This window comes from Danio rerio, chromosome 3 (assembly GCF_049306965.1).
Source record: "Danio rerio strain Tuebingen ecotype United States chromosome 3, GRCz12tu, whole genome shotgun sequence".
In the NCBI taxonomy this organism is placed as follows: domain Eukaryota; kingdom Metazoa; phylum Chordata; class Actinopteri; order Cypriniformes; family Danionidae; genus Danio; species Danio rerio.
This window is the reverse complement of record NC_133178.1, coordinates 23,175,516-23,197,500: the sequence shown is the minus strand read 5'-3', so window position 1 is coordinate 23,197,500 and position 21,985 is coordinate 23,175,516. Positions and strand designations below refer to the sequence as shown.

At 34.8% G+C, this 21,985-nt stretch overlaps 2 protein-coding genes across 14 annotated transcripts in view; one reads left to right on the top strand and one right to left on the bottom strand.

The window, feature by feature from the left end:
* baiap2l2a (BAR/IMD domain containing adaptor protein 2 like 2a) overlaps positions 1-18,305 on the top strand; it is a 21,388-nt gene extending 3,083 nt beyond the window's left edge. For 2 of the 7 annotated variants that reach the window (XM_073944387.1, XM_073944386.1), the window contains exons 3-16: positions 1,021-1,096; positions 3,565-3,651; positions 4,291-4,352; positions 4,480-4,551; positions 6,791-6,871; positions 7,395-7,526; positions 8,104-8,205; positions 8,309-8,360; positions 8,458-8,650; positions 12,585-12,650; positions 12,734-12,902; positions 13,539-13,624; positions 15,264-15,304; positions 16,663-18,305. In XM_073944387.1, coding sequence (XP_073800488.1) covers positions 1,021-1,096; positions 3,565-3,651; positions 4,291-4,352; positions 4,480-4,551; positions 6,791-6,871; positions 7,395-7,526; positions 8,104-8,205; positions 8,309-8,360; positions 8,458-8,650; positions 12,585-12,650; positions 12,734-12,902; positions 13,539-13,622 — 1,176 coding nt within the window. In that variant the 3' untranslated portion in view covers positions 13,623-13,624; positions 15,264-15,304; positions 16,663-18,305. Of the gene's footprint in view, positions 1-1,020; positions 1,097-3,564; positions 3,652-4,290; positions 4,353-4,479; positions 4,552-6,790; positions 6,872-7,394; positions 7,527-8,103; positions 8,206-8,308; positions 8,361-8,457; positions 8,651-12,584; positions 12,651-12,730; positions 12,903-13,538; positions 13,625-15,263; positions 15,305-16,662 lie in introns of all 7 variants that reach the window. The other 5 variants (XM_073944384.1, XM_009299389.5, XM_002661156.6 and 2 more) reach the window with 3 other exon arrangements.
* Positions 18,306-20,759: 2,454 nt separating this feature from the next.
* pvalb6 (parvalbumin 6) overlaps positions 20,760-21,985 on the bottom strand; it is a 137,441-nt gene continuing 136,215 nt past the window's right edge. For all 7 annotated transcript variants that reach the window (XM_073937951.1, XM_073937952.1, XM_073937956.1 and 4 more), the window contains one exon: positions 20,760-21,240. In XM_073937951.1, the coding sequence (XP_073794052.1) occupies positions 21,215-21,240 (26 nt within the window). In that variant the 3' untranslated portion in view covers positions 20,760-21,214. The remainder of the gene's footprint in view (positions 21,241-21,985) is intronic.

Here is a 21,985-nt window from a genome sequence, read left to right as displayed (position 1 = left end):
TATCATTAAAAAAAATAGAAATTGGTTAAGGTTTTAAATTATAAACTATAACTTATTGTCATTTATTAGGAAAATAAACTGGGCAGCACATTAAACTTTCATAGTCAGTATTTGGGATGCCGAAATTGGCCAAATTCAGAACGGAAATTTACGTCATGCCAAATTCAGCATCACAAATTTAGTACCGAAAGCCAACACAGGATTCCTCTTGGTCTTAAAGCCTTCTTCAATGAGTTATTTTCACAATTCATCATGCCAAAATAGTCATTTATGAGCTCATTAATGGGACAAATTGTAGGCCTGTGTCAGTAAAGGGTGGGTCTGTGAAAAATTACTTCCATCGACTTCTGTAGCAAGAAAAAAAATACAATGGAAGTCAATGGGTGCATTTTTCAAAATATCTTCTTTCATGTTTTCATGTTCAATGGAAGAAAGAAACTCAAAGCTTTAAAACAACAGGTGGGTGAGTCAATCATGAGGTAAATAAAATTTTGGGGTGAACCATACTTTGAAATATTCTAATTTGGAAATATTCCAACATATTTGTTATTGTAGATTCATTACATAAATTGCCTATAAATACATTAAGCATGTATAAATAATGTGTATATTGCATCATGTAAATGATTGGAATGTTTGTTTGGAATATGGATTCATTTTTGTAATATTATACAATATATTCTTATCTTTAGAACAACATAATTCTTAAGTATATGACCAAATTTAAATAATATAATAACATTCTTATATTTTCACATTAATCATCATACATACGTGCAAAGTTATATAGTTATTTAATATTTTATTTTTCATTGTTAAATTATATAGTTATTTTTTACATAATCTAAAAATATTAAATATTTAAATGACATACTATATGTTATTATCATATATCTGTTTGATGGTAAACAGTGTTGTGACAAAAAGCAAATTGCGACGAAGGTGAAAGATTGATGTGCTCTAACATTTAATGATCTGTTATGGATCTGTCACTTTAACATGTTTTGCCCTTTCCTTTAGAGCATAATAGAGCAGTTCAACCCGAGCCTGCAAAGACTGGTGTCACTGGGAAACAGCTACATTCAGGCTTTCCAAGGCAAGTGAATATTATAAAATTGTAAAGTAGACAGACTTTAAAAAGAAAAGGAAGAAAATAGAAAACTGAGAGGCTGAACTTTGATCTGCCGGTTGTCATTGATGATAATAAGTCAGCAATGCTGCGACGTCATTGGCTTATTCGACATCATTGTTTAATGACTGTCTATTTTATGAGTCTGGAGTTTCACTAACTCAGGGACGTTGAAGCGGCACTCGACATGTGCGTCAGTAGCTTTGATAGACGTAGTTTCTGTAGAAATCTGTAATCTTTTGAAAAGATGACTGTTGAACAACACTCCATTCACTTGATGCTTATCTTTCAATTGACAAACTAAATTGAGTTCATAGCTGTTTGGTCACAGGACAATAACACACACACACACACACACACACACACACACACACACACACACACACACACACACACACACACACACACACACACACACACACACACACACACACACACACACACATTACTTCACTTGGCCAAAAGGAAATAAGAAATTTGATCAAATTTAAAATTGTAAAATCCAAAACTATATAAAAAGTACTCAGGAGTAGCTTAATTACTGTAATGTATCGCTGCTCATTGGGTTCATCAGAATAAACAGCAAAAGAAAGTAGAAGACAAAAATGTGGGAAAAAAATAATAATAAAAAGCCTTTATTGGTATGGCTAGTCCTTTCCTTTTGCTATTTAAATTTAAAATGTAATTTTTTTTCGAAACAAGGCAAAAAAATTTCAGTCAAATTTTAAATGCACTTTTGCGTATAAATTACATATTCTAAGATTTTTTAAAAGGTTGGTTTATCAAAAATTACATTTATGCACCATTTATGTCATTCAGACCTGTATTAAAGTAAAAAAGGCCACTGTTGACAATAATAGTAGCTTCAGAAATAACAAAAAAGCTAAGAAAAACGACCTTAAAATAGTTCAGGACTTTTAAATTTCCCTTACCACAGCCTTCAAATGTAATTCCCAGCCGCATATTTTAAAAATAGTTTTCAAAATAGATTTAAAAGAAAATATGAATATTGAAATATATTGTTTATAGTAAAACATCAAAAATGCAGCAAATTTAAATATGCACATATTCAAATTTGTAAAGTATTTAGATTTGGTCACTACAGTGGAGAGGAAAGGAGGATTAAGAGTAAATAAATGACAAATTTATATATGAAATATATTTATATTCTTAATATTTATACATGTATGGGCGTTTCCCAGTGATGGGTATCCACTGCGTAAAACATATGCTGGATAAGTTGGCTGTGCGTTCCACTGTGGCGACCCCTGATCAATAAAGGGACTAAGTCAAAAAGAGAATGAATTAATGAATATTTAGATATTAAAATATTTAAAAAAATAAATCTATTTCAAAATGTTTCATTTGTTAACATTAGCAAACAAAATTTATTAACATCAGTTTTATACATTTTCTTTTCAATTCATATGTTAACATGAGCAAATCTGTCAATAAACAATATGATCAGTTGTAATGTGCATATTTTATACAGCGCGTTTATTGTGTATGGCCATACACCCAAAGCACTTTACAATCATGAGCGAGGAGTCTCTCCACACCTCCAACTGTGTGCAGCGTACACTTGGATGATGAGACAGCAGCCACAGGACAATGACACCAGTGCGTTCACCACACACTAGCTGTAAGGGGACTGGAGTAACAGTGATAGAGCCAATTCGATCACATCAGTTGTTCACATCACATTTTTAGGTAAAACCACGGCCATTAGTGATTTATAAGTGCAAGCACAGGCCAAACAACGTTAATATCCATAATTCCTGATGAAGCATTGAGATCTCATGAAGTAAAACAATTGGTTTGTGCAAGAAAACGAACATTATTTTACAACATTATGGTTAATAAATGATTTAAGTACATGTTAATGAAACCTTACAATAATGTAGGCTAAGCAATATTGAAATGATCAGAATATTGCAAATGTACATATGTAAGAAGTTACTGGACCCTGATTCAAATGTTTTTTTTTTAATTTTTTTTATTTATTCCTGATTGTTCTTGGTATTTTCAGGTTGATAAAATTTTTCACTTCATTTCATTTGGTGATTTTAATTTTATCCATTTATTTTTGTTTATTTACATTGTTAAAATGTCTGATTTATTTTATGCAACAGTAAAACATTGCTGTACATTTTCAGAAGTTGCAGTGATGCTTTCTTTTCCCTGAAATATGAAACTTATATTGGTTTTATAATTTTCCTAAATTCCATATTGATTAAAATTGCATTATTTAACATGCTATCATAAATTACATTTTTCTTAAATAATCGCAAAGCCCTACTGTAAAGTCTTAAATCTACAATGTTCTTTCTTTAGAATTTATTCATTAGGATGTTCAAAGACTGTAATATCAGTTTAAACAATGTTAGAAATCAAACATACAATGATAAATTTATTAAACCTGTCTGTCTCTACAGCACTTGCTGCCACCAGCGAGGCCTATTTCGATGCTCTGTCTAAGATGGGTGAACAGGCCATGCTGAGCAGGTCCTCACGTTTACTGGGTAAAGCTTTTAATTCCCACCCATTTCAAGTTCGTTCACACTCCTTAGCTTTAATATTACAGCAGGATACGTTTCTGTCGAAGTCAGATTTTCGATATACTGTTCATTTTCTTGTTTTCTGATGAATATGTACTTTCCATACAGAGCAGAAAGTGAGAGCGAGAGAGAGTTTTGCGTGTGTGTTTATTGAGGGTGATAAATTGGGAAGGAGTCTGTGTCCTTCACACACTATATTGTACTTTGCTCTTGTAAATGCACTCAGTTCCTCACTGAATCTCACACACACACAAGAGAGAAAGAGAGAGAGAGTGAGCGTGTGTGTGTGTGTGTGTGTGTGTTTATTTATGGCTGGCATCTCTCACCCTGTTGTGGTTTAATGGAAAAATTTCATTAAATTTCAATGGTGCTTTTGTTGCTATGAATCATATTTTATGACTGCAGAGAGGTGGCATGACTGTGTGTGTAGTCAATATCAGATAACCTCCTCTGTGATGTTAAATAATAAATGATGACACAACGTCAGCTTGGCAGTGCAACCTTTAGAGACTAATACCTTTACTTTAACACACAGACAGATACTATGGATGTTATAAGATCATAAATGAAAACTTCTCTTTTACTCGTGCGTTTGCTTCGCAGGTGATGTGTTGATACAGATGTCAGACAGTCAGAGGAGACTCACCAACGAGCTGGAGGGAGTGGTCTGTTATTCATCCTTGACTATCGATCCATCGTTTGATATCTTCTGTTAGCGTGTTGTTGACAATGCACGTTTGATTGGGTGTACAGTCAACCCCATGTTTAATGAGTCTGTGTGATTTGATTCAGTTTCGCTGGTTCCACTCGGAGGTCCTTCAAGAGATGGACAACAATGTCAGATTGGATAAAGATTACATATCGGTGAGTTTTATAGAGGCAACATCAGCCCTCCTGTGAATAAATATTTGTCAAACATTTCCTAGGTGATTTAACATGGCAAGGACAATTCACAGTATTTCCCTTTATATGTTTTGTGTACAGTGAAAGTAATTTTGTTCACTGGATAAGGTCAAAGTTATTAGTGCATTTAAGAAACCTTTTTGATTTGATTGGCTACAGAACAAACCACTCTTGTCCAATGAGTAGCCTAACTGATCTAATTAAGCACTTTAACATAAATATATTGAATAATGAATTGTAATTAAACATATAGACTGTAAAAATGGCAACTAATAAAATGTTAGAATGCTAGCTCTCTGCAACTCTCACATGGTTGCCCGGTCATTACCTGGATGGGAGACCACATTGGAAAGCCAAGTTGTTACCGGAAGTGGTGTTGGTGAGACCAGTAGAGGCCGCTCAACCTGAGGTCTGTATGGGTCTTAATGCCCCAGTATATTGATGGGCACTCTATACTGCTCAGTGTGGGTCATTTTTCGGATGAGATGTTAAACCAAGGTCCTGACTCTCTGTGGTCGTTAAAAATGTCCTTCAAAAAAAGAGTAGTGGTTTAACACCGGCATCTTGGCCAAATATTCCAACTGCTCTTTATCCATCATGGCCACCTAACTATCCCCATATTTTAATTGGCTTCATCACTCGTTCTCCTCTCCACCAATCAGCTGGTGTTGGGTGTGCGGTTTGGTGCAATATGGCTGCCATCATGTCATTCAGGTGCACATTGGTGGTGGATGAGGAAATTCCCCCAATAAGTAAAGCACTTTGAGTGTCCAGAAAAAGCACTTCAGTATATAAAAATGTAGGGAAATAAAAAAAGCTAAACTATGCAAGCTTAATTGATATTCATGCTTGGGCCAAGAAGACAGTGATCTGCATGAAAAGTCTTCACAAATATACAGTACTTTAAAATTGCAAAATAAAGGTTAATTTTAAATCTAATCATTAAGAAAAGCTTAAAACAAAAACACTACCTGTGTCATAATATTTTAAAAGTTGGAGTCAGATTTGGGCTAACTAAACTAAAATAACCATTTATGTATTATTTTAAGAAGGAAACTAAACTTTTTAAAAAATGTGGAAAAAGCTTGTAATAACTTGCTAATTTTATAGTGCATTTAAGGTGTAAATACTGGTTCTGTTGTTAGATTTATTTGCTAAAGTCCTTATTCTATACATCTAAAAACTCTAAGGGCTCTATTTTGATGATCCATGCGCAAAGTGCAAAGCGCAAGGTGCAAACGCATTAACTGCAGTTCTTTTACTATTTTAAGGACGGAAAAATCCGCTTTGTGCTGTGGCGCATTGTCTAAAAGGGTTGAGCTTATTTTCTTAATGAGTTATAGGCAGACATCAATTAGCCTACAAATAATTGATTTAGTTTGTTAAGCGCAAAGATTTGATTCCAAACTATTTCTAAATTCAGTTCTAATTTCCAGCAAACGAATAAACGAACAATATTAACGAAGTGTGTTAAAAAACCTGAGTTATATCCAAATACACATGCTGTGCTCCATATGGTCTAAAACTTGACAAATAGGCAAATCTAAGCGTGTTTAATATGGATATAATAAATAATACTGCTAATAATAATAATAACATCATTATACAAAAGCAAATTTTTTTGAATAAATGGAAAAAGCCCCTGAGATGAAGAAAGCATAAAAGTATTTGGTTTTTTATATTTATGTAGGCTAGAAAATAATATGTTTTGTAATATTTTAATCCTTTATATTTATATCCTATATATATTCTTATTATATCCTATATATATTTTTAATATTTTGATAATTTTTCATATGTAAAGATATTTGCAAATTGCTCTACATCTTGTTTGTATTAAGTAGTGTTTAAGCGAGGCGCATAACTAACGTGCTCTGCCCTGGACTTTAGACTGGCTTTGTTCCCGTCTAAAGAACAGACTATTATAGTTTCTCAAAATAGCAACGCGTCAGCAATGCGCCTCAAAATGCCTCCTTTTTTAGACTAGAACGTCTATGGGCGCACATGAGCACAAATGCATTTGCTATTTAAACAGCATGGCGCAAAACGTCAAAACGACTCTTGCGCCAAGCTGAAACTAGCAAACAACTATTGCGTCGCGCCTTGTGCCACATTGCACGGAGTGTATGATAGGGCTCTAAATATGATTGGACTGAAATCAATCTGCATGTTGAAACTAAAGGTTGACTTTCTCCTCCAGACCAGCAGGAGGAGATATGAGATGGAGGTGAGAAACCAGGCAACAGCACTGGAGAGACAGATGAGGCGAGGAGTACCGCAGGTCAGAGCACGTTTATCAATGTACATGAGGACATGTGCAGATTTTAAAAGGCATTTTTTTGAAAATCTTATAATCATTTAACAATGTACAAGCTGACAAAACGTTTGTCACATACCATACTTTATAAAAAAAAAAAAAAAAAGATTTGAAAGCAAAAAGAGTGGTAACACCATCATAAGAGTGATGTTATTGATTTTACATAATAGTTAAGCAAATAAGAAGTGAATACTGAAGGTTACATTTTAGACACAATATCGTCAGTTTTTGTTCTGCAAATAAAAAGTTTTAAACATAGCCAGGGCAGAATGTTTGTTCTTTTCTGAGAATGAATCTATTTTTGAATGAATCAGTTGAATCGTTGATTCTTGATCCAGTTTCAGTGCTTGTTTATTTGCCTCTTACAATACCTCCAACAAAAGAAGCTTTTTAGTGCTAGCCTGAAGCCAAGCATCATTATCTTTCATGATGGCGGTGGTAATGGCTAATCAACATGAGTTATGTTGATGGTTTTGTTTGTGTTTAGGATGGCAGTGAATATGTGCACTTTCTCAAGGAGTGTCAGAAGGAGGCGTTAAAGGAGGAGGAAAGGCGATATCGATTCCTGGCGGAAAAACACTGTGGGCTGACTCAGTCTATTGCTCATCTCATGAACAAGGTTAATATCATTCATTTTCATTAGTGTCCAAACTGTTTAATGTGTATTGGAGAGCTCTGGGCTGTAATCAAGGTGATGCTATACTAGGGAAAATCTATGATTAAAATGACTTCTCGCGATTGAACTTAATGTGTTAGTGTAAAAGCATTCCATCTCAATTTTGCCAAGTTATGTGCAATTCTTTAAAGAGAAAGTTTACCCAAGAATGTAAATTTACTCACCCTTAAGTGGTTCCAAAACTGTATGAGTTTCTTTATTCTGTTTAACACAAAAGCAGTTATTTTGAAGAAAGGTGAAAAACTCTAACCACTGACTTCCAAAAATACTATGGATGTCAACGGTTATAGGTTTCCAACATTCTTCAAAATGTCTTCTTTTGTCTTCAATAGAAAAAAAGAAAGTCAAACAGATTTGGAACAAGGGTGAGTAAATGATGACATTTCTTTAAATTTTAAGTTTTATGCTTTAGAAAACTGGCTATAATCATTTTTGTTTGCCTAATATCAAATTGCTTAGAGCTAAATTTTGTCCATATTTTTTTTTGTCTGATGTGATTGTGTTTAAATGACTCCCACAGACAGGGGGCAGCCTGCAAAACAGAGCAGAGGGGTGGAAAGATCTGGTGGATCACACAAGAGAATCCCGTTCACGCACTCCTTCACGGCTGGAGGACAACATTGTGAGAAATAGTAACATTTAACCCAAAAACCCTTTTGCCCTAAATAATGATACAGTCAATAGATGAGTTTGTTGAAACTCACATTTCCATTTCTTTCTGTTAGCCTGATGTTAACCGCTGGGCAGAGCAGCCGCTGGGCACAGTGCCCTCTAGAGGTGTGAAGACTTTATTCTGACATGCAAACAAACATCTGATGAACATTAAACTCCTTGTTTAAGTTCAGTATAACAAACTTTCACCTCTTTTTCTCAGGCCCTTCCCCTCAGCCCAGTCGTTCCAACTCAACTTCAGGACAGGCTGGAGCCAGAGTGATGCGTGCACTGGTGCCACACCCACCTTCTGCAAACTCCACCCTCCTGCCATTCGCCAAAGGAGAAAGCATTACACTTCTCGTCAAAGAGCCAAGGAACGGCTGGCTGTTTGGACGCGCTGACAGCTCTGGACGGTGAGAACACTTTCACACCATAATCCATGTTTGCACAACACAGTTTTCAACAAAAACAAAAAAGATGTAACATGGCTGTTCATTTACACAACAACTTTGTTTTGAGAACCATTTTAAAAGTGCAAGGTACTACCAAAAGTACATACAGTGAACAAGACCATTTGTGTGATGACTTGTAGCCAGCTTGGTGAAAGGGGTGGCTCTTTATTTCTCAAAAAATTGACCTGTTTTACAATTACTTGCAATTTTCTATTTAATTATGATGTTTAAATACATTAAGCACTATTTTTTAGCTGAATTAGCTTGTCAGACGGTCATCAACCACACTTTTTTATGTACTTAAAATATTTGCTAAAGATTTAGAATAAATAAATATTTTTTGAAAAATAATAATATAATAAAAAATATTTTTAAAATACAAATTTTGCCTATTGTTATTAATAAAGGCAAATTAAAAATAGCAAACAATCAGCACATTCAACTTTCCTTAGTCAGAATTTGACCATTGGAATAATAATAATAATAATAATAATAATGTTATAATAGAGCTTTACAATTTTTCTAGCCTTTGTAAAAACAAAAAAAAGGACATTAGAAAATTAATGGATAACATCAATAGCCAAATTAGTATTCACATTATTTTTAAAATGGTTCGCTATTGGTGCTTTACAGCTTTTTATTGCTCATTTTTCGTTTCAAGAATAAGGTCCAAAATTTAGAATAAAAGTTACAGTTAAAAAGTTAAAAGTAAAATTTTTCTCCATTTAAAACAATACAGTAGCGAAAGATAAACTAAATATTGCATGTTTTCTTGCAGCTGGATGTTAGACTTATGATAAATAATTGTTTGCATTGGTCAAAACGGATTAGCTGAAGTCATAACAGTCAACAAAGGTCTTAGAGCCTTATTGATCAGTCTTAAAGCCTTATTGATGGGTTATTATTTCACTCATTATGATGGCATATGTTTGGGACAAATTCTGGACATTTGTCAGTGAGAAGTGGCTCTTTCGATCCACCTGAACACTCCCTGGCGACAGGCCTGGAAGAGGTGTAGTTTAAAAAAAAATATATACAGTTGAAGTCAGAATGATTAACCCACCTGAATTATTAGCCCGTTTATTTTTTCCCCCAATTTCTGTTTAACGGAGAGAAGATTTTTTCAACCCATTTCTAAACATAATAGTTTCATAACTCATTTCTAGTAACTGATTTATTTTATCTTTGCCATGATGACAGTAAATAATATTTGACTAGATATTTTTCAAGACACTTCTATACAGCTTAAAATTGACATTTAAAGGCTTAACTAGGTTAAATAGGCTAACTACTGTAGGCAGATTAGGGTATTTAGGCAAGTTATCAAATAACGATAGCTTGTTCTGAAGACTATCAAAAACAAAATTATCCTAAAAGAGGCTAATAATTTTGACCTTAATGAGTTTTAAAAAAAACTAAAAACTGCTTTTATTCTAGCCGAAATAAAACAAATAAGACTTTCTCTAAAAGAAAAATATATATCAGGCATACTATGAAAAATGTCCTTGCTCTGTTAAAAATCATTTGGAAAATATTTAAAATAGAAAAAAATAATAATAATAAAATCAAAGGGGCTAATAGTTCTGACTTCAGATGTATGTATATTTTTTATAAAGTGACATTACCTGGCCTGACATGTTAAATACATGCATATGTAAAAATGTATTACATCTTAATGTGAAAATTATGACCATTCACAAAATGTTTTTTTGTGAATATTTTTTTATATGTCAGCAGTATGGAAATGCTTTTCAAAAATGTGAAGGAAAAAACAACTTTTTTTTTTTTTTTTGGAACATCGGCATTAAACTTTTGATGGCTATGCACATGGAAACACAGGAGATAATACAAATGAGATAAAAGGTACGGTAATTATTTGATAACTCCAATAAATACATTCAAACATGTAGAAGAACATGAAGACAATATATACCTGCCAAAGAACTGAAGTAATAAGAGGAATAAATAGAAAGACTGATCATTAACTAATGTGCACATTGATTGATTTTCACTGTGTAGAAAATTTTGAACTAATAATTATATTATCCAGTAAAAAAAAAAGTTAAAAATCTAATGACTTGGTTGTAAATTACCTTAGGTTATACAGTATTAGCTAATTATCTGATCAAAAGATAAATTTAAGTAAATTTATAAAGAGTTCATTTCAAATCAAATCAATTTCATTCATATCAATATCAAATGTATAAAGAGTGCATTTAGTGCCACATTCATTAGTTTAAGCATCATTTACAGTATCAAGTTGAAGTTAAAGTTCAGTAATTATCTTACTCCAACCAGGCAACAAAAGTTGGCAACCCTCCACATAATGAAATGACAGCATTCTCCTCATTAACACACTCCTTACACACACTCATACACCTGTACAACTATCTTTATGGGGACTTACCACAGACAGTGATTTTTATACTTTACACCCTGTATAGAATGTAAACACAAATTTGTGAAACACTCAGTATTTTTATCAATTTCAAAATATTTCAATATTTGTGGTAGGGCTGCAAAATTGTTTTAGCATGGATATTGCAATGTGAAAGTCTGCAATTAATTAAATTCTCTTTATTTCAGACACTAGGTCCAATAGTACAAAAGACAAACAAACAAAACATTACACACCACTTGATATACCTTTAAAAAGACATTCATGCCAATATTTCATTAAAGGTGACTGAAAACGCACCTTAGTAAGCCTAGGGTTTATCAATAACTTTAAAGTGCTATTCTGAGAATTCTCCAACATACATATACATTTATAGATCAAATTTCTCATCAAATGATCAAAAAATAATAATTATCAAACTCTTACATTCCAAAAAAAAAAAATCACTTGCAATACACCATCTATGTTTTTAAAGAGGAATCCTTAAACAATCATTGTATGCAAGCTGCAACTTATGGAGACTTTTTTTTTTTAGTTATACCACAGAGGAACTGCAGTAAGTTCTAAAGAGGTTTACCTTAACATGCTTCAAACACAAATAAAACTCTCACCAGCATATTTGCTTGAACATATAACTTTTAATGTTCCCTGTACAATATCACCATCAACACTCATGTCTTCAATAATGACATGCCCTAAACATTTAACAGTTGTACTAACATTTAACACTTCACAATTAACACATCTCTATGTTCTTTGGTTCTTGTTCATGTAATCATTAAAAAGAGCAGGTGGATAGTGGAAAACATAAAAATTTTACCCTTAGAGTCAAAGTTGATAATTTGCATGTGTATTTTAGAGCCTGACAGTAAGAATTTGAAGCAAACTTGAGCCATGTGGGCACAATAAGTGAAATGTTTTTAACTAAAAAGACTAATTGAATATTATATAATTACATACTCGATTAAAACAGTAGTGTTAATATTATTAATATACAGGCATTAATTATATCTGCTTCTGAATACTGCTTGACTCCTCAATCATCATAAACTATTTATTTGCATCTTTTGTTTGTTGTATTTAACTATACTTGTCGTTTTTATTAAATTATATTTTATGCACATATGCTCCCCTACAGAATCATCCCAATCGATCTAAAATTTTGTATTAAATTACACAATTTATAACATCAATTATAAATGTACAATTTATAATATCTAAATTGCAGTGAATGTAAATATTGCAATATCGTTTTTCCAATATCGTGCAACACTAGTGTGTGGTTTATGTGCCATTTTTCTCATTTAGACCAAACCAATGTCCCCACAAGGTAAAAATGTACTGGTACACTAAACAATACTTGTAGACATCCATGCAGGCGCACACACACACACACATTCGCTTTCTCCCTCTTGACTATCTCTTTCACTCTCTCACACACACTCAAAGACAGCTCACCTGATTTAGTCTCCTGATCATTTGATCTCCATTGTTCAGGCAAGGCTGGTTCCCTGCTGCTTACGTGGGCCTCACAGATGGACCACCTGGACCACCTGTTCCCAGGTAAGCGGACACTGCACATTTCCTAGCAGCTGCGCATCTGAGCTGCAGTCTCATGACCTCTGACCTTGCTCTCTGTTCAGCAGCAGCTCTTTTAGAAGAAGCAACAGTATGAACAATCTCCTGGACCAGCCCTTCAGCAGCAGCCAGCAAGCAGCTCCACCTGCGCCTGCGCCTGCACCTCCACCACCACCACCTCCATCAACCAGATCCAGCAGCTCCAGACCGGTCACTCCGACTCCTTCAGAAAACAGAGTAAGAGCTCTTCATATTAACATGCTCACAGTTTTTGTTCAGAATTGGGATGCATTTCTATGGAAGCTTGTTCCCTTTATGGGATAAAATGTCAGTTAGAAATGTAGAGAAAAAGAGATGTAACACACTAAAAGTGCTCAAAATTGCAATTACCTGAAATCTTTGTAGTTTTATTATTGAAATGTAAATACATTCAATTCAGCCTAATTTAAAAAGTTTTTTTTATTAAAAAGGCTGGATTTTATTTTGCATATTAAACTATGAACGGTGATCTATAAGACTTTAAATGAAAGATTATGAAAGCAAACTGTCTTTGGAATAGTCTACACTAAAACATTTCATATTTAAAGCACTGAAATATATTAGGATTCTGATTCATGTTGACTGCAGGATAATTTTCACATGTTCTCATGAAAAAAATTCAATAAAAATTTGCATGCAGCAGCTGTAATGTCGATCCTTTGTGCGCATTTGACATTGTGATGTGGTTGAAGGCTTTTTTGAAGATCCGCTGATGCTGAATATTTTTAAATCCCCGGAGAGATTCCAGACTGTACTGTAAGCTGATGTAAATGTGTAGATGAGAGGAGAGCGGGCTGATGCTGAATGTTAAGTGTTAGTTCCTCATGTGACCAGCAGGGGCACTGTGGTGAAGTGCTGTTCTCCACCACGCCTCATCCCTCATTCTGGTGGCTGCAAGGAGGCAGTTCTTTCTGCTGACGGTCTGTGTGTGTCTGTGTGTGTCTGTGTGTGATGTGTTCCTCTTCTGCATATGAGCCTGTCTTTTGTGTTGTGGTTTGCTGTGGCAGTTTGTATACAAAGAATCAGCTTGTAATATTTCATTTCATATTTGTCATGTTTTCATTATGACAGTTTACTCTTTTTTTTTTTCAAATGCAAAAAAAGTACGATTTTGTTGACACTTAGACATCACTAGATTTATTGAGGTACAATGCATATGCTTTTTGCAGTTCTAATTTATTCACAGCATTGTGCAAAAGGATAAATGCACTCTTATTTACAACAAACAGAAACTTTCTTTGGATAGAGCTGTGCACAACAATACTGCAGTACATATTGCAACTGAATCTACAACATGTGTAACGGAGGCCAGCTAGTAAGTGCTGTGCAGGTAAACCTCACTCCTCTGACCTCTAAAGGTGCTCTAGCGACAGATGCTAGAGGCCATGGTCTTTAGCCTCCTTGATAGAGCAACCGACTCCCATGCGGAAGATCGCCGGTTCGAAACCAGCTCGGAGCGGGTTGGATGGTGTAGGACCAGCGGGGTTACATTGGTGCCGTGACCCGGATGGGAGTGAGGTTTAGGGGGGTGAGTGACCAGCGGGGTTACACATGCATAGGTCTGTAAATCATTCATGAAGATCTATTTAGAATACATTTTCAAGAAAATAAATGTATATTTTTTTATAAAATTAGCTTGACAGATTTTGACAACTAGATCATCATTTTTGTATGTAATGACTCAAGTAATGAAATGAGGACAGTTAGTTTTATATGTAATGACTATTCAGCATTCACAAATTTAGTTCATTTTGACTGACATGACAAGCAAATGATAATGTTTTAAAACAGCAGAGAGTTGTATGAAAGCAATTGATGCATGTCCAAAAGCATTCACAATATGTTGGAAGGAATGAGAAACTGCTATTATGATGTGCACAAATGTCTAATTGTTTTGAGAAATGCATTAACTGTTGTGCAAATGTAAATAGTGTATGAGAGATGCACCAAAGCGACTGAGAAAAACTGTAAAAGTTAGGCACAAGCATTTAATACGCTTTGTGTTTAAGAAAATACTTTGGTCTTTGAGGTGGGATATGATTGTAAAGGGCTTGGGTGGTCAACAATACATAAATGCTAAAATATAAATAAATATTCATTAACTAATGGTTATTATGGCTTCTAATTTTATTATTTTGTCCAATGAATTAATACATATACAGTAATATTAACTATGAAATAATAGCCTGCAAAATAGTAATGATCCATTTGGAGTCAAGTTCCAAGTGGAGTCTTTAGTAAGTGCAAAATATTGTGCTGGTTTGACTGATGTAAATTTTCATATTGTACAAGTACCAAATTGAAAGTGCACTTATACCATAAGTTGATAAACATACACATGCTCAACTGATTTGTAAAAGGGCCACAAAACATAACATATTACCCTGGAAGGGTTATTAAAAGCGTTTCAGTTTTTTTGGGGGCTTGAGTTTAACCCTAAAATTAAAGATCAGTCTTAAGGCATGTTTGGTTTTGCTGTGATTTTTTTTTTTTTAGATAATAGTATAAATTTAAAAACTGATTTAAAACACTGAACTTTTCTTGTTTTGTTTCTTACAGAGACAGGATAGCTACGAGTCTCGACCAGCACTGTTTCCAAGGTCGGTGGAATCAAATAGCTTCATATTTTCTTTGTGCCAAACTTGCGTTTAGCTTTTTTAACACCTTTAAACCTCCTGTGAAGTTCTTTTAAATGTCACAAAGATGCGGTGGTACAGTAAGAAGGTCGCTGGTTCGAGCCTTGGCTTGGTCAGTTGGCATTTCTCCCTGCATTCGCATGGGTTTCCTTTACGTGCTCCGGTTTCCCCCACAAGTTCAAAAGACATTTGGTACAGGTGAATTGGGTAAGCTAAAATGGTCTATAGTGTACTGTGTGTGTGAAAGAGTGTATGGGTGTTTCCCAGTGATGGGTTGCAGCTGGAAAGGCATCCGCTTCTTAAAACATATGCTGGATAAGTTGGCGGTTCATTCCGCTGTGGCCAGATTAATAAAGGGACTAAGCTGAAAAGAATATGAATGAATAAAGACCCTTTAATCCCCTTTAAAAAAAAAAATAGGCCTCTTCACATTTCCAGGTTTCTCAGTAGCGGAAGTCATCATAGTTGGGTAAACTTAGAGCACAGTGAATAGGAGAGTTGAACAAATAATTTGTTTACCATCTTATTTGGTGAAATAATGAAAGAAAAATGCTATGATAGTGTTATCAAAACTTTTAGAAAAAAGAAAAAAATTCTGTTTGGTTGATGAGGGCAGCCAGAGGAGAGAATAATGACAAATTTACTATCCTGTCCCATAGATTATGCAAAGAAATGCCTCACACATGTGGTAATTCTTTTGTAATTTGAAGAAAAAAATGATATAATACATATTTATATATATATATATATATATATATATATATATATATATATATATATATATATATATATATATATATATATATATATATATATATATTTTTTTTTTTTTTACTATATTTTTTACATTTTTATAATACTTTTTATTTTTTTTTAATCTAAATATAAAAAATTTCAATGATTTAAGTTGCTGATGACCGTTAATTGCATCCCAACAGGCTTGTGAAAAGGGTTCTTTAGCATTTATATTTTATCACAGCTCTGTCAGTGAGAGTGTTTGAGCATCAAATAAAAATAAAATGAAAAGCATCTTGAAGGGGCAGGACATGTCAGATACTAGAGGGAGCATTTGATTGGCCAGAAGATGTGATGAGAAATTATGAGGTGATGTCAAATCTTTTATCCAACTATAAGTTTTGGATGTTTATATCTCCCTAATGTGAATTTCATCGCCGTTTTGTTGCACAATACCTTATAAGACAAATATACAGATAACAACTAAAAATATATATATTCATTTTAATTTCATGGTGACTTTAATAGATCATCTGTATTGCAGATGTGTGTTTAACATCATCATATCTCTCTCCTTTTTCTTGCAGAGGCACAAATCCATTTGCCACAGTCAAGCTGAAACCCACCAAAACCAATGACCGATCAGCTCCTCGCATATGAATCCTTCATCCAATGGCAGATCAGCGCCTTCACAATTATTCAATAGCTAATCAGCGCCGCACATTTTACTGTACATTGTTTCCGCCACATTCAAAAGCATTAATTTTCCAGCATAATCAGAACAAAGCATCACATTTGAGACAATACAACTCAACAATGATCAATGAGCAGTCGTAACGTACCTTTATCTGCAGGCTGTTGAAGAATTGGAGGCAGCAAACTCTATTAATAACACTCCTTGATATGCAATGGGCGCCATAAAGTATCTGGACAACTAAATCCACGCTTAAATGGTGTGAATTTTGTGGCGTGGAATAATTAAACAAGTACTGCAGGTGGTTTTTTATTGGATGTTGAAGCCAGATCAGAAGTTCACCCAGGTGTCCTGTAAGATTAACCACAGGTGCAGTTCATCACTGTAATTAACGGCATTTTGCACTAATGGAGGGTTTCAAATGCAATATATTGCTCTCTAAAGGGAATCCCAGAGAGAAAATGATGGACGTCATATTTAAGTGCCCTTTTAAAGCAAAGTGTTTAAAACTGGCTACTTTGAAGAGCCCTTTGAAATGAATGATCCTTTGAGCAGGGAAGTTTTTTGACATCGAACAACCCTTGAAAGAGCTTAGGATACAGGAATGAGCCCTTCTAAGGGAAGCATGCTACAACATTAGATTTTTATCATTTGAAAGCAAAGAAATGTTAAAAAGGCTCTTTTTGCGAAATGTTTGGTTTGAAAGGAGCAAGAAATGGTGATTTTTTTAGTTTAAAAAAAATATGCACTTGGTTTAATGTCTCCTCATTTTTTTAAATCTGGAAATGTAAATAGAAGATAACTCAAACACTTCTAAGTGCTTAGAATAGATAAATGCATATGAGATACATCTACATACATATAATCGTACATAATTTGTACTCTGTAGGTGAATATCGTTGTTAAAGCATCACTGAATGCACTTTATGAATGTATTCTGTCATATTATTTGCCACCAGGGCTGGTTTAACTACAGTTGTATGTGGTTTGACCTCTGAGACCCAGCGGCTTCTCTGATAAGCGACCATTGGCCTCTTTTTCTCCCGCTCTATGCTTGAACTTTGTCTCTCGGCTCAGTTAATCCATCTGACGGGCCCAATTATAAAATGCCCTTAAATTGGCTGCTCTGTCTGCTTAAGTGCCTATAAAGCGAATGTTCATTTTAACCTTGACAGTAATTGGTGTGACCTTCTCCTGAGGTGTCAGAGCCATTAGTACAAGCCCATTTGTAGGGATGTCTTGCATCTCATCAGCTACTTCTTTTTTTTTTTTTTTTGAGAATATTTTTCTGTTTAATTAATGCTGATTATTCGAAACATAAACATGCACCTATATGTGCACCTGTGATTTACACTTGTTAGGCTTTGACTAGAGAACACAAGGACAAGATGCAGAGGACATCACATGTGATATATCTTCTTGATCTTGTTGTTAAATTAAATGTTTGAAGTTAATGTCTCTGAAAGGGTCATTTTTAAAGAGTTTGTAGGACAGGTCGGCTTTGATGCGTAATAAATGTATCAAATGTGTCTTTCACATGCAGTTTTTACTTTCAGTATGACTGACTGTTGCTTAAAGATAAATTTGGCTTTCTTCTGAGAAATATTCACTTTCTCTTCCTCTGTTTTTTTTTCTTTTATTTTCTCAAATGATTTGAATGAGTTGATTACATTCAGAATTCCCAAATGCAGACATCAGTTCAATTTCAATTCAGTTCCTGTTTCGTAATAGATTCATAATGTTTTTTGAAATGTTTGTGCAATTAAAAAAATAATTAATTGGATTAAATAATAATAATAATAAATCATTACTGAAGCATCTCTAACCTTATTCGTTTTTAACATTATAAACTCTAGATGACATACAGTTGAAATCAGAATTTTTAGCCCCCCTGAATTATTAGCCCCCCCCCCCCAAATTTCTGTTTAATGGAGAGATTTTTTCAACACATTTCTAAACATAATAGTTTTAATAACTAATCTATAATAACTGATTTATTTTATCTTTGCCATGATGACAGTAAACAACATTTGACTAGATATTTTTCAAGACACTTCTATACAGCTTAAAGTGACATTTAAAGGCTTAGCTGGGTTATTTAAGTCAACTAGGCAGGTTAGGGTAATTAGGCAAGTTATTGTATAATGATGGTTTGTTCTGTAGACTAGCAAAAAAAATTGCTTAAAGAGGCTAATAGTTTTGTCCCTAAAATGGTTTAAAAAAAATTTAAAACTGCTTTTATTCTAGCCGAAATAACACAAATAAGACTTTCTCCTAAAGAAAAAAAATATTATCAGACATACTGTGAAAATTTCCTGAATCTGTTTAACATCATTTGGGAAATATTTAAAAAAGAAAAACAACTTTAAAGGGGGCTAATAATTCTGACTTCAACTGTATATAGTAAAGCCCAAAGTGTCTTCTTTCCAAAAATACATTAACTGTGATTGTAGACAAAATTATTTAGCAATTGTTACTGTTTTAGTTTGGTAAGGTCAATTTTTGAGAATGTGCCTCTGACGGTGAGGGAAAGAAGGCCACAGATAGTCTTGGAAAACCTTTTACAGAAATCTTATTTTAAAAGTGAGTTCATCAAATTTTAAATATAATCTCATGAGACATATAGCATTCAAGGCATATTTTTTTCTAGGTAATTAAATGAGTTTTCCTGTATTTGTATATGGAAAAACAAATATTGAACACAGCACTATTTTTCTTTCTCTTGACTTCATAATGTACAACTTTTTATATTTTTTAGCATGAAACTCTAGATCCCATTCCCAACTTTCTAGATCCATCCCATTCTGAGCCGGAATCGAAGTAGTGATTTTTTGTATGGGAGGTCGATTGCTCTAATAAGAAGGCTAAAGACAATGGGCTCTAGTGTCTGTTGCTAGAGCACCTTTAGGGCCTACTCACACTATGCTAGCCGAACCATGCCCAGGCCCGTTTCCTGGATCATTTGATAAGTGTGAGTGCGCTGAATTAGGCTCATGCATGGTTCACTTGGCCGGCCCTGGCCCGGTTGGAAGAGGTGGGCCTGAGCGCGGTTCACTTGGGCTTTGGCGCGGTACATTTGTAGTGTGAGTGCAAAACGCGTCAAAGCCCGAAACTGAAAGCGAGACGTGACTTTAAGGGACTGTTTCATATGGATTTATTAATCATTCTTACTGTTCAATGAACACAAACTGCCCTAGATCATTAAAGACGCAAACCCCTCACTGCATGACAGCTGCGCACCTTCAGCAGACCTCCTCGTTCCTGCAGCACGAGGGCTTTATGATTGTTTATGAGCGTCAAAAGTGGCGGATCTGTTCGGCAAAATATCTGTCTGCGTGTCACCGCATGCCTAAGGACTGTTTGGCAAAATATTTGACTGCATGTCACTGCATATCAAACAACTGAAACTATATAACTAGAGAAATCTCCACTGTGCTAAGTGAGAGCGCTTACTGAACAGCGCAGCATCGATAAACGTGCCCAGGCCAGATTGTAGTGTGAGTGCGGGTCATCTGGGGAGACAGGAGGGGGGACAAGTGTGCTTTGGCCCGGTTCGAGGCAACTGTACATAGTGTGAGTACGGCCTTAGACGTCAGACGAGTGAAGTTTACTTGCATAGCAACCCACTGGTCCTACTACACCCATCCCGGTTCGAGCTGGGACCAAACTGGTGATTCTTGTCACCAAGTATGTTATGAGTAGTATGGACAAAATTTTTCCATTTTCCATTTTTCCGTATTACGTCCGCCATTTGTCATTATAAAATGACTTACATTGATCAGTTCCATTGTTTTTTTACCACTTGTCTTGCATGGCCTCATGGGATATTAAATTATCCATTGGGTATGCACTTAGTAGTAGGTCATCCTACTTATCGCCTACTATACATTTTAAACATACTACTCAGCTCATGATTTCGGACGCACCCTCAGTGTACATTTGGCTATTTACACAAGAATGACGACAAAGAGATTGACGACACACTGGAACTCTTGAGGCTTTGTCTCTTTATTGAATTTTCTTTCACAACTTGACCTCTTTCTTGGTTTAGTGTGTTTCAGAAGGGGGAGAGGAGGGAGCGGAGGAGAGAAAGATGAACAGGCCAGATTAAGATAAACACAGACAAACAATAGTGGCCAATGGAGAGTGTGTCGTTTTCTTTTCTATTATATCTACATATTGCCAGCATGAGGTTTTGCCCTGTTAAAGGTCTCTTTATCTATACACTAGCAGAAACACTCACTTCTGTAGAAAAAGGAAAATAAATAGCCTAATTAGTGTGTGTGTGTGTGTGATGGGGTGATGTTTTTTAAGAGGGGGCATTCAAGCATGTGAGTGTATGGTGTGTAAGTGAGTGTGTGTGCGCTTCAGGGGCGTGTTAGGCTGAGCTTGAGGTCAAAGGGACATGAGGTACAGTATGGACAGGCCAAGAGTCCTTTTGTCATTTATTCACGAACCAGAGCAGCAAACTCTGAAACAGAAAAAGCATTGAGAGAGAATTAGTGTTTTTTTTAAGAACACTTTGCATAATGTGGTTCAGTTGAGGTGTCTGGTTTATATATATGAAATGTGTGAAATTTTATATATGAAATATATATGCCGTGTGAAATTTCCATTGAAAATTACAAATTTTCTCAGCCTCCTTTGTTTATGTTACTCAATATGTTTTTATGTGCAATATGTTTTTTTTTATCTTAAATGGGTGGTCCACTACGATATCCTATTTTAAACATCAATTTTTAGCTTAGCAGAGTTAGCTTAGCAAAGCTTACAGTGAGCAAAGTTAGGAGCACTACAAAAATTACATCTGGGTTTACGATGTCATAAACCCTTCAGTTTATACCCTAGGAGACGCACAGGAATGGGACGTGGTTACAGAGACATTGTAACGCAAATAGTAAAGAAAGTATTTGCTTTTGACAAAGGACAGATTCCATAATCTCTCTCAATTCAGTGCTAGATTTGGCCAAAAACTCCTTAAAGAAGGAGAAGTTCCAATGATAAGAAGCTGTGGATTGTTAGCCACAACCTGAAAGTATTTTATTTGTTAAAATTTACTTACATGAATTCTAGTGATTCTAGTGTTTACTGTATGGTGTGGCAAGGACGTAAACGAGGATGTAAAGAAAGGGAAGCATTTGGCACCGCTAACAGTTTAGCTTAACAAATTCATATTTATCCATCAGACCCCTGCAAACACCCACAATCTCCACCGG